Below are 16,910 nucleotides of genomic sequence, written 5' to 3'. Positions count from 1 at the left end.
GGTATCTGAAGGAGGGTGAAAGAAGCCTCCAGAACACCTACTCTTCTCCTTACCGACTTACATCAATGCTACCTGATCATTTTGTCAAAAAAAAAAAAAACTGAAAAACTATTAGTACCTAGAGAGAGTTACACTTCAGTGGGCCTCTCTCCACCAGCCGTCCTGTCTGAATTTCCTCACACAGTTCTCAGGCAGCACTGAGGCCTGCATACTCTTCCATTTTACAGAAGAGAGGTCAAGGCTCAGAGAGACTGAAGGACTTGCTGATCATCCACAGGTAGTGCAGACTTAGCTTGAACTCAACTCTCTGCTGCTCAGACAACAGCAACAAGAAACACTGGACCACAGAGATTTCTGGGAGGTCTGGAAATTATTCTGATTGCCTTGTCCACCAGAGTTTCTCTTCTGCTGTCCTTTAACCAGGGAAGGCAGTTCCTTTGGTGTTGTTCACTTGACACCTGGTCTCAGGGTACCTCACTCATTCCAGAGCTTCTGGGTCTATCATACTTTTCTCCCTACAATCTGCCCAGAGTGGGGAGGGGGATTGAAGGTAGACAGGGAAAGCCTGTTTCCTCCACCTTGACTCTTTGGCATTATCTTCTGGCAAAGGACCCAGCCAAGGCCCCATAGTGCTGGGTACTAAGGAAGAGAGGGTAGACAGTGGGTCCATAGGCCTTTGGCAGAGTGTAAAAACAGAGAAGGTTCTCCTTCTCCCTCCGTGTATATACCCTGTACCAGGAGTCTGATGGAAGACCATCTGCCACAAATAACCACACAGTGACATGACTACAGTCACCAGATACTCTGGACCTCTTAGAAGATCTTATATCTTCTCTAACCAATAAAATAGCAGCCATTACTACTATAAAAGTGAAACTGGCGCTGATAAGGGTATCAGTGGGACACTTCTTGGGCCTCAATATGTTCAATTATATTTCAAAATAAAAGCACAGCTGTGATGCCTACTTTGGGGGACAGATCGGTTGTATTTACAGTGATTTAGTCATCAGCAGAACTAAATAAAGTTTATTCTACAAACACCCACTGTACACATGGAGACAACCAAAATACATGGACACTAAGTAGGCTTCCCAGGGTCCTGCTCAGGGCAGGTGTAGGAGCCAGGATTTCATCTAGGCTCATGCCATTCCACCTCCCACTGGAGTCCACGGACAAGACTAGGTACTGCTGGGGCTGGGATCCTCTAGAGTGGTTGAATAAACTAAATGAAGAGATGTGAGCCATTCATGCAATAAAAGGACAAGTGGATGTATACTGGACAGTCCTGTCTAGAAGGCTGGGGCTAGATCAGGGAAAGAAGACATAAACAATAACAACACGATGTCCAGGAAGTCTCCTCTTGCATCGGCCTCCCTCTGTGTAACCAGGTTCCAGGGCTGGGCTCTCTCTCTCTCTCTCTCTCTCTCTCTCTCTCTCTCTCTCTCTGTGTGTGTGTGTGTGTGTGTGTGTGTATTTGTGGTGGTGATGGTGGTGGTGGTGGTGTGTGTGTATGCACATGAAGACACATATGCACAAGTATAGGGATGGACAATGATTCAGGAAGGTGGCTCTGGAGCAGGAGCCTGGGGGTAAGGCAACTTGAGCTTGGCCCTACACACCTGCAAGGGAGCATCATAGATCTGCTGAGCAGCCCTGGGTACCACTGGAGCTGACTGATTAGGATGCAGGCCTGGAGGACCTAAGGAGTAGGAAGATTCAATGTGGTGGTAATGAGGAGATGAGGATTCTGAAAACCAGCACATGAACTTATAATACCTGTCATAAAATCTTCAAGAGATGTTTATAGAATTGGATTAACTTTTAAGACAAAGAGTTCTGAAGTCGAGTTAGGATTTGAGTTCCCTGCCCAATCTCACATTTGCTTCTTGCATCTAGACAATTTTTTATGCTCAAAAGATTTTATTTCTTGCCGGGCAACACGCCTTTAATCTCAACACTTGGGAGAGAGAGGCAGGCAGATCTTTGTGAATTGAGACCAGCCTGGTCTACAAGAGATAGTTCTAGGAAAGGCTCCAAAGCTACAGAGAAAAAAAAAATAATAAAAATATATATATATATATATATATATATATATATATATATATATATTCTTTACCAATGAAGGCCAAGGCTGAACCAGATCCAGACCCTTCACAGCACAGTGGCCTATCCCTTGCCTTCGTGTGCCTAGGGAGAGTAGACCCTGAGCGGTGTGTACACCACAGAGTGTATTTACTGGGAAGTGTATTCACGGGTGGTATGGGCACTGGGAGGTATGTGCAATGGGAACTGTGTGTACAGGAGACTATACACATTGGGAACTGTGCCCACAGGAGTAGTTAGCTTTCGCCTTTAGTACTGACACAGTACGGGCATTGGAGGAAGCCAAATTTGTCCCTTTTTGATGAAGGCCTTACTAGACAACCCCAGTTGTTACTTCCCAGGAGTCTACAGACCTCAGAACTTGACCTCATCACTTGGTGGGAAGCTGACACATGGGCAGGAGCTCCAGGAATGCCCCTCCCGCACTGTTGCTGGCAATGCAGATTGCAGTTATCTCTCCCCAGACTCACGCACAGGCTTTGTCCTTACTCACTCAGCACCCTGTTCTCTTGGACTCACAGAGGCTGGGAGGAAACAGACACATTGATCTTGACAAATGGGGCGCAGGAGGCATCCAGAAAAGGCCACTGTGAGGACAGGGTTTGCCAATAGCTTCACCAGGCCCAGAACATGGAAAGCAATTGAGGAGAACTGGAAAGCTGCACAGCTGCAAGAGTAGTTTGCATTATTCATGTGCTCCGGGCTGGTGTTCTCTTCAGCTTTGCAAATATTGGGTCAGGCGATCAGCAGGCAAGAATTTCCTACCTTTGTCCTTTTGGGAATATGGGGTCTTCCTGACACATTCTTGTTCTATATGGAAGCCCCTTGTTCATAGTTATAGATGTCTCAGGAAGGACTGTGCGTGGAGCTTAAGAGAGGTGTGGCCTGTGGATATAGCTGTATGCAGATGGCGACAGGAGTCATGGTGTCTGTGTTCTTTACTTTTCTTGTTGCTGTGATAAAATATCTAACAAAAGAACCTTAAGGAAGCAAGAGTTTCCTTCGGCCCACGTTTTGAAAGTATGGTCCATCACGCCGGCAAGAGCTTGAGGTAGCTGCTCCCATCCTTAGGACACAGACACCCTCATTTTCTCCTTTTTGTTCAGTTCCGGATCCCTGTCCATAGACTGCTGCCTTCCACATTCACTGGTGGTCCCCCCACCTCAGTGGGGTCAGTCTAGACACTTGTTCATAGACATGCCCAGAGACTCCTGGAGGAGGTGATGCTAGAACACGCCAAGTGATTAGTATGAAGCATCACAGTCACTAAGAGCAAAGACAGAAAAGACAAGATGCGTGTGAGCTTCAGTTGACAGCAGAGTAAAGCCCGCTTCTCATGATGTTACTGGAGGGCCAGCATGTGGGGCAGACCGACAGGGAGGCTCTATCATGGCAGGCAAAGAACAGTGCAGCATCTCAGACGATCTAATGAGATGTGTTCATTTTTGTTATTTTGTGGGTATGTATGCAAATAATTAAAAATGGTGCTACATCTTCAACAAATAGTTATTAAATTCTGTGATTTACGAAAGAGATGTGGGTTTAGTGGCACACTTCTAAAGTCATAGATTAAGCTGGGATCCCTTGCCTGGCCTGATCTAGCCACTGTTTGACTGGCATACCTGTGGTAGGGTCTGAGCCCTTGGGTGGGAGTCATCTCTTTGCCTAGGCTGGAACTGAACATTCATGGCCCCTGTTCTGAGCCCCAGTCCTTCACATTTCCCTGTCCACTGACAGACAGAAAGCCATGGCTCAAAGAGCAGAGGTGTTTCCATTCTCTTGGCTAATGCAGTCCAAAGTTCAAAGACAAGCCAGATCATGCTTGATTCAAAAGCCCAGGTTCTTTTCAGCATCCTCACCTGTGTAGCTTATAGTACTGGCCTAGGTGGACAAGTTCCCTCAGAGAGTCTTGTGTCTGATATAGCACTTTTCCTGTAAACTCTAAAGCTGTTAGGACACACAAGCTAATGACTTTCCTCTTTTGCAGGCTCTGACGAAGTAGCTGGCAACTGGGGGCTGCTGGACCAGGTGGCAGCTCTGACCTGGGTGCAGAACCACATTGGAGCATTTGGTGGAGACCCTCGGCGTGTGACACTGGCATCAGACCGTGGTGGGGCAGATGTGGCCAGCATCCACCTTCTCATCACCAGGCCTCCCAGGCTCCAGCTCTTCAGGAGGGCTCTGCTTATGGTGAGTGGTATGGCCTGCTTTCACTACTGCCTCGGTGATCTTCCCGACTTTAGAGACTAGCTGACTGCCGTTGTTGGTATTCTCTTATCCCTCACACTGTCGTGGATCCTGTTCCGGCTGTCACAGCAGGTATGTGTGGTCCACGAAGCTAAAAGGCTTCCTTTCTGCTTTTTACTCATTTGGAAAAGTCTACATGGTTGGGTGTTTCTATTCCCTGGGTACTTATTAAGGTTAAAAGCCATTAGGACTTTATCTAGTGGGCCGAGATGCCTGCTGAGTGGAGATGGTGGTGATGGAGCTGCTGTTGCTGCTGTTGTTGACTGTTCAGTGATGCTGATGATGACAAGAAGGAAGAAATGACCTAATTGGCTACATCGGGAGCTGTCCTGCCACTGGCTAGCCACTGCTTGTGTTGAGTGTTTGACTCACAGTGATAGATGATGGACTGCCGTGATAAATTAGACACGTCCCAGTGCCGGGGCAAGGGGCACCCACACTTAAGACTTAAGGCAGATGTTTTAAAGGATAATAGGACATTAAAAAAGAAACCCCTGACAAGGACAGGGGAAGGTAATAGTACGAATGGACATGGCCCTGCAGAGGGACTGTTGAGTGAAAAGTTAAAGGCTGTGCTAGCAGTAAACAGAGGCAGAACCCTAGTGAGAGTGGCCGTGTGGGGACAGTGTGCACAGCCTTGCCTGACTGGTGCAAACCTTGGGCTTTTCCTATGATCATGGAAACTACCCAGGGGCTTTGCTTGTGCATTTATCCAGTTTCTTCTTCGTCTCCTCTTATGATCCTAGTCATTTTAAGAGTCTCATTGGTGGCACTAAAGACGTTCCCAGTATTGTGTGGCCATCAATGGTCTCTGATGCTAGAACTGTTTTTATCACCTAGTGTAGATAGTCTGTACCTTCTAAATGTGAGTCCTGAACCTTCTTATCCCCAAAGCTTCGGGAAGGCTCTTTCTGCTTCATTCTGATTTTGTCTATTCTAGAACTCGGGGTGTTCATGATTTGTGAATTCCATGTAGCATGAGCATGGTACATTTTATAAAAGCCTTTGGCTTTAGATATAAGTGGGCGCAGACCAGTTTTTGTATCCATTCATTCACTTGTCAATAGACATCCATTATTTTCCTTTTGGCTCCAATGAGAAATGCTTTGGGGAGAAAGGGATATAGCCAAGGCTTTTAAAGCAGACCGGAAACAGTTTGCGATCCCATCTTGGAAAGATCCCCTTAGAACTGACAGAAGAGAGAATTTAAGAAGTGGATATTTCAGGCAGAGGAGTAGTGAGTAGAACACCAGTAACCCAAGCTAAGGAAAGATGGAGGTGCTGGGCGATAGCTCAGACACAAAACTTCAGAACCTGTATTTAAAAAAAAAAAAAATCCTTGAAAATCTGGATCCTATAAAAAGTTGGGCATGGTAGTGCATGCCTATAATCCCAGCAACAGGGAGGAGGACACCGCTCCAAACCTGAGACTCAGTGGTGTAGTGAGAAGTTAGTTTCCAGCCACTCAGCCCCGAACTAATCACACAGAAACTGTATTGTTTAAATCACTGCTTGGCCCCTTAGCTCTAACTTATTTACTTGGCAAGATCAGACCAGTGTTGTGCTCTATTTCAAACAACTATAATACAAACACCAACAACTAATGAACAACACTTAGGGAATGACACCAAGGTTCTTCTCACACATGCATGCACACACACACACACATACTCACATGCACACACACTCACATACACACACGGAGAAACAAGGAAAGATTGAGGACCATTTAAACTAAAATCTTAAGCCTAATCCTGCATAGACCTGCCTTTTACCAATCATTCTAGACCAGGTAACCAAAAACCAGATTTACCTAGCCCTTCTGATAGCCACACCTTTGATTATGAGGGAGGAAAATGTCACTGCTTGGTCATATCTGATGCTAGACAGAATTGTCACTGTTCCTGACAGAAGAGCAACTTGCCTCTCGGTCTCCCTCTTTGAGCAGCAGGGATTTCCCATCCCTTGGGCTTTTTCCATACCTGTGCAGATAGTTTCATTCACAAAGAACACTCATTTCCCTCTTTCCCCACCTAGTCATTATTTCAAAAGAACTTCCAGACTTTTGGGCTCAGAACCAAGCTCTTTCTACAGCATGGGCTACCAAAACATCTACTGTACAGCAGGTATCCTGGTTTCCATGAGTCTGGCTGCTTCCAACACCAGGTCAGCCTCTGCTACATGCCTACTCTCTCTGGAGAGGAGTGACTGGAATGCCTTGTGCCCCAAGGCTCCAGTGTCTGGCTCAGCACACCTTACAGTGTACACAGGGCACAGTTCGTATGTAATGAACACAGGGCATACTTCCAGTGTGCAAGTGAATAAACAGGTAATCTGGTGTTCTCAGGAGCCCAGGGATTCCTGTGAGCCTGGTCCTTCCGGCCATACTTTTCTTATGCTTCTTGCCATTGGTTCAACTTTTCTTCACTCTGCCCCTTTGAAGTGGATCCACCTAGTAGATAGCTTGGAGCACGAATATCTCCTAATTCTGGGTAATTAAACTCAGGTCTTTTGTGCTCTAGGTTGATCTTGGAGGGGTTCCCCCAGTGCCCTGTGTTGACAGGGCCTTGTCAGGACCTGGGAGATGCTCAAATGCCTTCCCTGGGTCCAGAAGGCAGACTTTTCTTTGTGGAGTTTAAAGTGTCTGGGGAATTTCAGAAACAAATGGCAGTGCATTTAAAAATAACCCCGCCGTCTGGTTTCTGCATTTGGAAGCAGCTTTTACAACCACTCCCAGAAGTCCTTGGGATCGTGTGAGCTTATTTGGGACTGAGCAAACAGAACTGCTTCGATGCATTGGCGGCTCTTAAAGTGTTCTTTACCAACAGATGTTTGGGAAAGGAGCGGGAGCTGCCAGTTTATTCTTGACTAAGATCTAACAGCTCTCTGCAAATATCAGGCCTGAGGCTGTTTAAACATCCATCAAGAGAAGCTGCTGTGGTGATAATTAATAATCTATATTTAGTGTACTGTACTTGGCAAAAAAATAATCACTATCTTATCTCAGATTCCTTCCACTGCCTGGCACTGGGTGTTTGTTTTATTTTCTAGCTAGAGATAAGAAATTTGAGGTTTAAAGAATTTCAGTGACTTTAGCGAAGAGCACATACCAAAGAGAGAACTTCATGAAGGATCAAGACCCAAAACCAAATTTTCTGTTTTCCCACATTATGAGACTGCTCCTCTAGCAACTTGGGGCCTTCTCGGCATTTAAAGATGTACTAGAAAGTGCTCAGACTAGAGCCAGGTAGGGCTGAATTAGGATCTTAGGACAAAACCCTTCACTTTTTTTTTAACAGGTAAAATCAGTGTGTTTAATTCTATTGCCCAATATTTTGAGAAGCTGATGGTCATAAAGCTTCAAAGGCCCTGCCCACTCAAGAAATTTAAGCCCCTTATTACTCCTTCCCAGTCCAAGGGAAACCACCTCCACTCAAAAATGTCCCAGGATAGCTTACTTGCCTGGAGCCAGGCTGGAGAAGAACCCTCGATAGAGCTACACATCCCACAGAGCTGGATTCTAGGCCAGTTTCCATGGAAGGAGAAGAGGCTCTGTGCTAAAGAGTAGGAAAACTTGTCCCATGGCCTCCAGTGTTTACCCAGGACTGTTCCTCTCCTGGCCAGCTCCAGTCTCCGGAAGCCCACTGCATCTGCACCTTTCCCTGTTCTATTCCCATGTGACCATCGCCATCATAGGTCCTAGAAAGCATCCTGGTGTGTCAAACCTCAAAGCCTATGGGCCACATGTGTCCCAAAACCCCTATGAAGGTGACCCAACACTTTTGTACATGACATCATTGGCAAATGTCAAAAGATCACACACTGCTATTGACCTTTCTGTCTCTGCACAGTGGACAGTGTGTGTCAGGTCACTGGGAAATGTTTTTCCCTGAAGCTCCAAGCCTTCCCAAGCCTTCCCAAACCTTCCCTATCTCCCAGTGTAGAAGGAAGTTTCTGTTAGAAACAAGATTCCTAGTTAGTAGCTCTGGGGAACTCTGCCTAATTTTTTAATTATTATTTCATGTGTATGGGTATTTTACCAATGTATATCTTTGTGCACAAGTACGCCTACTACCTGCACAGGCCAAAAGACAGTGCTCTATCCCCTAGAACTGGAGTTTCAGGCAACTGTGAGTCGTGCAAATGCTGGAAATTGATTTAAGTCCTCTGGAAGAACAACCACTAGGCTATCTCTTCAGTCTCCTGTCTCATTTTATACTGCCCTTTCCCCAACAAATGTGATTCTAGCTCTATCATGGATAAGAATATCAATTCTTTCAGGGGTTTAATTATCTTACCGGGTTCTTGGCACTTAACATCGCCTCTGGCTCATATGATACAACCAACACCTAGGACATAGAAAGAGTATGGTGACATGGTCTCCCAGACTGTTACCAGTGGCTGTTGCTTATTACTTAGTGGGAGTGGTCTCTTCTAGCTGGTCTCATTCTAAGTTGTCCTGACTAGTATTGAGAACAGATATTTCTGCTCAGACTTCAGAACGACTTTACTGATGTTTGTTTTATTCTAATAATTCTCCTGGGAATTTGAGTATAACTTCATATACTGGGCATATCGAATTTTTGATGAGGTTTCCCCATAGTCTTCAGATAATGAGTGTCTGGCTTCTTTCTGTACTGTTGGAGCAAAGTCTCAGATGGAGTGACACAGAGACCCTGTACCAAATCAGCTCAAGAAACTGGGTGTCTGTAGTAATCTGAATTAAAATGTCCCCCATAGGCTCACAGGGAGTGGCATTATTTGAAAATATTAGGAGATATGGCCTTATTGGAGAAAATGTGTCACTGGGGGTGGGCTTTGAGATTTCAGAAGCTCAAGCCAGGCCCAGTGGCTCACTGTCTCTTCCTATTGCCCACCAGTCCAAATGTAGAACTCTTGACTTCTCCCCAGCACTGTGTCTGCCTACTCATCACCATGCTTCCTGCCATGCTGATTATGGACTAAACCTCTGAGCATTTCCTTTTGTGAAGATTTTCTCTTTACTCGGAGAATTCTTAAAAAAAAAACAAAAACTAGTCTTTTCTCATTTCACATACCAATCCCAGCTCCCACTGCCTCCCCTCCTCCTGCTCCCCCACCCATCATTCATGGAATTTTTTCTCATCCTCTGTCAAGGTGGCTTCCAATGTACCTTTAATGGTTGTTTAATATATTGTAAAAACGGTATCCTTTTCAGGTTGTAAGCCCTCTCCGCCTTCTCCCTGGACTGCTTTTCCTGTAAGTGCATTACGTAACTGATTCTCACCTTACATCTTTATGGAGCCCAAATTTTCCTTGTGCTCATTTTTCTCCATGAAAAAAAAAAAACCTTCCCCATGTGCATAAGGATCACCTGAGCCCTGTGATAAGAAATGTCTCACAACTGCACCCGTACATCCCTCCACAGAATCCCTTCCAGATGGGAATCTACTTCCACAGCCTCCTTTCCCAGTAGAATGTGGGTCTGCCTGGGACTCGGAGTCTTGAATGCCCTCTTTATTTTATGACTATGCGCTCATAGAACTATGTGTTTTATAGGTAATATGACGCTGGAATTTACAATATCCACTGTCCATCCAGCATCCAGTTAATCTTTCAAATCACCTAGTGAGCTATTATCACTCTTCTATTTCCATCCTTCCCAAACCTGCCTTCCTCCCATACCTAGGTTAGGCTCTACCCCTTCAGGGCCTACAGACTCCTCCCTCTGGATGGGATGATGCTTTTATTGCCCCTGCCCCTCAGGCTCACCCATGCATCCCTTTGGTCTCTTGGACCATTTGAGCTGCAGACTCACTCAAGCCTGCAGGACCTGCCCTGCTGACCGGTTGCCTGGACTGTGCATCCTAAATCTTTGTGCAGCTATCCATTGCTCCTGCCTCAGCATCCATATGGAGAGTCGTGGCTGTATGGAAATGCAATTTTGGCATAGCGCCACCACCCCTCCCTCAGAAAGTGTCTTCTTTGTTAGGGGCATCCTGCTATGTGATGTTAGGGACCTCCACAGCCACAAGCCTCAGCAGCTAAGTTGAACAGGTGCCCAGATAATGTTTGTGGAAAGAAATTCTCAGAAGACTGAGTAGTTCAAGTGATGGTGGTTGATGTCATGACCTCAAGAAACCTCTCCTTCTTGAGCCCTCCTTTGTCTACTCACATGAAGTGAGATGGGGACCCCCAGCCATAACGGTATCTCTTGTTGGCCTTTATTCCCATCCTTAGGTTGATCTCTTCTTTGAAAACCAAAGTCTGTAAACTCCAGAGAGGCATATTCGCGCTTCCCAACCCACAGATCCTTCATCCAAGGTTAAATAAGTGTGTTTTACTTTAATCAGGAATAAATACATGATTGAGCAAAGTGTAATGCTTCCCACTTAAAAGTACTCCCAAAGTTCCAATCACATGGACCACAACAGAAGACAGCATAGAAGATAGTGAGCTGACGTAGCAGGAGCTGGAGATCGTGGCCTCATGCAGAAGTCACTGACCTTGTGTGACATTTGTTTCTCACACACTGGCCAGTCTCTTTGAAATAGCCTTTGGGTGAGACCATACAAGCCTCCTGGTATAAAACACTGGACAGGACAATAGATGAAGTCATGTCAATGCATATGCTTTTGCCCTGTGCAGGGTGAGTCCAGGCATGTGCACAGGATGGGTGACAAATCACCCCTGCATCCCTCTTACCAAGAATACCTTTGATAAACAGGGAGGAATGAGCCACAGCTAGCCTGCCTCCCAGCCAGGAAAGAGGTAGCATGAGACTGGAAGGAGGCTTCTCTTTCCTGAGTGCCCTGTGAGTTTTCTCTCGCTTCTCAATCCTATATGGCAGCATTCAGCTTCTCCAGCCCCCCTTCCCCAGAAATGGGCATTCTTATTCATGCAGATGCCAGCCCTTCTTAGATTAAAATATACAGGATAAATTAATTCATTAAAGCCCATCAGTCTCCTTTAAAAAAAAAAAACCTAACCTTGCTAATCTACTTGGTCCAACAGTCTTTGTATTCCCACCAGATTCATGGGAACAAGAGCTCCTTAGGTAACCCTTACTTGTCCCTAGCACATTATAACCATGAGGCTTCCTTCTGTTTCCCAACCACTGTTCCATTCTGCTGTTCTGCTCATCCCTCTGCCCCTGCTAGAAGCCCAACATTAAGGGATGCAATGCATGCCTCCTTTATTCCCATTTAACCTCAGCCAGTGGCCTCTGCCAATAGGCATAAGAAAGCAGGTTCTGGAACAACACAGGGCCCCAGTAGCTGGAGGAGGCCTTTGATGTGAAGAGGCAATTCTGTCTTTCTCAGAAGTTCGTGCAGTAGAGCTGAAACCTGCCTTCCCCAGCTACCCCTTCACTGACCTACATTCTCCCATGACTCCTACCCATGCGGCTTTGGTGCACCTGAATGCAGAAGGTCCCGCTTGGATCAGAGCTGTAAGTTCTTCTGGATAGTGTTTAGTGTCGCAGGTCCCTTAGGAAGAGAGAAGACATAGGCCAAAGGTCTCACTGGTCCTTTAAAGGTCACTCTGCTCCACGTAGAGGTCATTCTGCATACCTAAGAAGCCATCTTCCTCATGCTCTTTCTCGGATGGATGCTATCCGCAGGGTCTCAGAGATGGACCATTTGGACTGTGAGCTGGAGACAGTCTCCACGCACTCTCTTTCAAGAGTGTTCTGTCTTACACACACACACTCATACACACACGGCTCTTTGAAGCTCTGCCTCGTTATATCGTGATTCAAACATGATCTGGCTCCACAGGACTGATCAGACACCAGGGAAGAGTTCCTCTGGTCACTGTGTAAAGGCAGTCTCTGCACGACTTCCATTTGTTTCTCGAAGACACAAGATGACCAGGGAGTAGAGAACTCTGGTTTGACCACAGGTGGCAGTCTAAACCTTTGTCTTTTGCATACCAGCCAGGGTATTAATCTTCAAAGTACTGGGGAGCTGCGAAGAAGGAACTCTTACGTTTGCTCGCACCGTAAGTTAGGGAGAGACTCTTCTTCTTCCTGTCAAAGGAGCTGGTGTCATCTCCTGTCAGAGACAGGTACGATGCGATGCTTTCCCGGAGACCATAGCTGAAAAGGGATTCGTCCACGCTGAGTGGGTTCTCTGCCCCCTCTGGATCGCCCTGCAATCTGAGTGTTGAAAGATTCAGACAGAGGAAGTAAAAGAAGAGAGACATTAGACAGTGTGGGTGATGGGGACAGAGTGCCAGGAAAAGGGAAGTGGAGAAGGAGAAGAGGAAGAAGAAGGGGAGGAAGAGGAGAAGGAGGAAGAAGGGGATGAGGAGGAAGAGGAAGAAGAACAAAGAGAAGAAGGTTATTCTTTTTCTAACTGGTTTGAATTCTGTTTCTTGTGTTTGTATGCTGTATAATCTTGGAACTAATGTTTTCTCATGTGCTTAAACTTCCCACAGTAAACCTTAATCAATATTCTTTATGATATTTACAAAAATAATCATTTCATTCATGTCTTGGACAATTCTGATTTCCCATTTGCTTTAAATTGCCTGATGAGATACTTGGGTACATGCTCAATTAATGAGATACCCAACAATAGCAACCCACAACCCACCTAAACACTCAATAGCTGTCAGTGGAATAGAGGAACGAACTAGTCAAGGTACTTTTCTTCCTTTCTTACTCAAAGAGAATGAGTTACCTTAAGATTTAGGTGGAATGTATAAGCTTTGTAATTAGATTTTAAATATTAAATGTATGCCAGAATAACTTGTGTGCTACTGTCTTGGATTCTAATCATTAGAAAGAGCAGGGTGGTTGTTTCTATTAAAAATGTGGTGTTTGCATTGAAAATGGACTTGGGGAATGTCTGAAGCTCCAGAAAACTGTGGATACCATATGCTGTGTGACACTCTGTGTTCACAGAATTCAGAGTCTGCCCTTGTTCATGGTGCCCATGGGGGTATTAGCAAGGTTGGGTGCTTGCTTGTGATTTTCTTATGCTGGGGTCACCCCGTCTGTAGCGTGAATCCTAATTGGCCTTAATAATAAATACCAGGAGTCAGATATTAGGGGGTTAATGTTGAAAGATCAGAGATGCCGCACAGCCGGCCTCCAGAGTTCTTACCTCTATGAAATCTTCAGAAAAAGAGCTGAGGTCCTGTCTCCTCGTGCCTTATATTCCTCCCTCTGCCTGGTCATATCACTTCCTGTCTCCACTTCTCAAGTGCTTGGATCAAAGGTGTGTGCCAACACTGCCTGGCCTATATGGTTAACTAGTGGCTAGCTCTAGCCTCTGATCTTCAGGCAAGCTTTATTTGTTAGAGCACAAACAAAATATCACCACACCCATCTGGTGCTCCTATGTGTTCATGGAGGGCACACATTTATGTGCATGCATATATATGTATACAGACACACACACACACACACACACACACACACACACACACACACACCTGGATGCCCTCTTCCAGTCAAAGGTCTTCTGGCGCAAGGTGACAGGTGAACCAGAGGTGGTGCACGGTGATGAGCCAGCTGTCGATGCAGGTGTGTTCTGTGCCAGACAGGGTGTGGTGAGCACACAGCATAGACCATCAGCCACCTCTGTTGGATGGAAGGGCACCACAATCAGGGATACAACAATGTCATAGACAGTGTGGAGAACAAAACAGAGACCCAGAGGAGCAGTATAGGCCCCTGGTTACTGGCATGGGGAAACTGAGGCCAAGATGTCAGTGGGGAATGGACCTTGGCCAATGTTGCTATGCCCTGAAGGATATGAACTCTAGGCTTACACTGCCATGGAAAGAAAGCAGACGTGGAATCAGAGACAACCAAACTCGGGGCTGTGCTACAACGTTGCTCTAATGAGGTGAATTACCTCAAGCACCTCGGAGCCTCACTCTTCCCAGTCACAGAAGGAAATGACAGGAAAACAGCTGTCAAATACCTATTTGAGAGCAGAGTTTTCATAGCAGGCTGAATTTCACTTATCTGTCCCTGCCTGGGCCAGAGAATGGAAGCGTATCCATCACAGGCACCTTCAAACACTTTCGGGGCAGGAAGACAAATGAAGCGTGGACGGAAGAAGGAAAGGGAGAAGGAGGGAAGGAGAAAGGACGAGAGAGTGGAACAAAGGAGGAGGCAGGTGAAAAGAGCAGAACACAAAATGGCAGACACAGGAAGAGGGAGGAGGAAGCACAATTAAAAGGGCAAAAGAGAGTGAATTGGTGATGCAAGAGTAGGGAGGACCTTCTGACCCTGCACATTCTGTAGGAGCAAAACAAACACGAGGTAAAACCCTTGTTGCTCCCCTTGGCTGGTGTGCAGCCTCGGGTCTGCAGGGTTTCATCTCTCGCAGAGCAGCAGGAAGTAACTCCCATGATTCCAAGCTTCTCTGTGGCAGGGCATCATTACAAATACAGATGTTGTGGTCCCAGACACCTAGGCCTAACGAGTCATTGTCACCTTACTCAGGACATGGGTCCCAGCCCTGTCCTTAGCCCCGGGGAGACCCAGAGGCCTAAGATGTCAGACAGTCAGCAAATCTCTAGCAGGACCCAAATACCTTGGTCTCCCTCTGCTCATCCTGGAGCTTTATTGAGCATCCTACATCCCTGGTGGCTTCTTTTCATCTGATCTGTGTGTTTCTGGGGTGTTCTTATCCAATAGAAAAGGAAACTGTCTGAGGAAGCACATCAACCTAGTAGAGAGTGGCAGACACCCCGCCCCTGACACACATACACTTCTGGTTTCTAGGTGGACATCATGCTAATCCAGTATGTCACTAACATAGACATAGATGCTAGAGCTGGAAGGGAAAACTTGGTTGGATGTGCATCTGAAGCAGTGACCTATTGAGGCTGGAGATGGACAAGGAGCGATGTCACAAGGCAGACATGAAGCCTAAAGATAGTGCACCTCTACTGCGCGGCAAGATGGGCTCTGAGAGTGGTCTACTTTAGGTCTACTCCCACATCATGTGGCACGGAGTGAGTAATGTCACATAGACAAGAGACATTAGTCAAAGGCTGAGCTGCCCTCACCTAGTTTTCCTCACTGAGGCTCCGTCTCAACATCCTGCAGTTAGCAGACTATCCCGTACTTGGGATATGGAACAAAAACACCACAGAAATGTAAACAAAAGTCCTGATCCACAGGCGTGGGACCAGTGATGCATGCCAAAAGCAGTGCATGGCTTGGAGTAGAAAATCGGTAACCTTGTCCTGCCTGTTGGCTATTGTATATAATAATATAATTCACCCTGGTCCTAGCAACTCTGTTCTTGACCCCAATTTCCCAGAGAGATTTGATAAGAGATACAGGGAACATCTGGATTCCCAACCCTCCCCCAACACTGCCAGGTTGGCAGAGGTGAGCCCCTGGCTGTAGCTCGTTGGCCCACAGGATGGTCAGGAGTGTCTTTCAGGAAGGCGCTAGTTCTGCACCAGCCTTGCTGTAGACCGAAATTTCAGGAGGAGGTGGGTATGCCTAGCCCAGTAGTGTGCCATCTCCCAGTCATGAGAGCTCTGGTGGGTGGCTGATTTGCTGTTTTCTATGCAAAATTTCTGGTCAGCGCAGTCCTCGGGTGATTGTTATGAAGCGTCAAATACCACAAACAACCTTTAGGCTTAGGGAGTTGAAGTCCAAGACTCCCTTCCTCTTTCAGTTTTAGCTAGCTGCTGGCTTAGAGGCCATCACAAAAGTGATGCTTGTAATTGTTTTGCACCTGTCAGACTACATTAGACCCAGCACATAAGTCATTACGTTTAGCAGTCCGCAAGAGGCTGTTCCCACCACTTTCAGTGAGGGAGAAGTTGAAGCCTTATCCAATGCCCCTCACAACCTAGTTTAAGCACACGTCTGCCTCTCCCAGCAGCCTTTGCTGTTTCTCATACATCAGAGGTATCACCTATGGGCTCCTTTCTCCTTGCAATGGCTTTTGCTTCTTCAGCTAAAGACCTTAAACCCTAACAGATACTAGTGAGAGTGCCAGCATCTCGAACTACGGAAAAGGAGATGTTAGCAAAGCAACTGCAAAGCCAGTTTTTCCTCCCTCTGGCTAGGTGGAGGAGCAGAGGAGGAAGAGGCTGAAGAAAAGCAGTTGCTATCCTGTAGCTGCTCATGGCCAGGTGCGTGCTCTCTGAACAGCGCTTTGCACATCTCAGTAATCCTCACTGTGCCTGTGACAGGTAGGAATAATTAGCATCCTCTTTGCACAGTAAGAAGTGAAACAGGAAGAGTCACCCAGTCCCAGGTATACCACTGCCAGCCAGCAGACATGGCATATAGAACACAGGGCCAGATCCCGTCTTTGGAAACCTAACAACTGCTAATCCCTTCATGCAGTGCTTTAGCATTTTGGGGTTCCTCCCCATCTTGGTTAGCCTGGAAGACACATTTCTCTTCTAGGAGCTTGATGGTGAACACAGGCAAGACCATAGTTAACTGTTTGGGGTGCTAGGGAGAGAAACATTGTGGTATGCTCTGCAGATGGAGAAGTAGCTGCTTGTTCTACTGCTACAGGTTCCTACAGAAGTGGGGAGAGGTTGGCCTTGAATGCTGAAAAAGTTTTGGCAAGCAACAAAGGGGAAAG

General features: G+C 46.4%; 2 protein-coding genes across 5 annotated transcripts in view; one reads left to right on the top strand and one right to left on the bottom strand.

Annotated features, from left to right (window-relative positions):
- Tg (thyroglobulin) overlaps positions 1-16,910 on the top strand; it is a 178,334-nt gene that overhangs the window by 100,062 nt on the left and 61,362 nt on the right. For both annotated transcript variants that reach the window (XM_041671938.1, XM_041671939.1), the window contains exon 41: positions 4,091-4,293. In XM_041671938.1, the coding sequence (XP_041527872.1) occupies positions 4,091-4,293 (203 nt within the window). The remainder of the gene's footprint in view (positions 1-4,090; positions 4,294-16,910) is intronic.
- Sla (Src like adaptor) overlaps positions 11,589-16,910 on the bottom strand; it is a 49,477-nt gene continuing 44,155 nt past the window's right edge. For all 3 annotated transcript variants that reach the window (XM_041671941.1, XM_041671943.1, XM_041671940.1), the window contains 2 exons: positions 13,771-13,918; positions 11,589-12,487 (listed from right to left, as the gene is read on the bottom strand). In XM_041671941.1, the coding sequence (XP_041527875.1) occupies positions 12,274-12,487; positions 13,771-13,918 (362 nt within the window). In that variant the 3' untranslated portion in view covers positions 11,589-12,273. The remainder of the gene's footprint in view (positions 12,488-13,770; positions 13,919-16,910) is intronic.

The sequence above is a fragment of the Microtus oregoni genome, unplaced genomic scaffold (assembly GCF_018167655.1).
Source record: "Microtus oregoni isolate MIOR12 unplaced genomic scaffold, Mior012 000022F_ref0000154, whole genome shotgun sequence".
In the NCBI taxonomy this organism is placed as follows: Eukaryota; Metazoa; Chordata; class Mammalia; order Rodentia; family Cricetidae; genus Microtus; species Microtus oregoni.
This window is presented reverse-complemented; position numbering and strand designations above follow the sequence as displayed.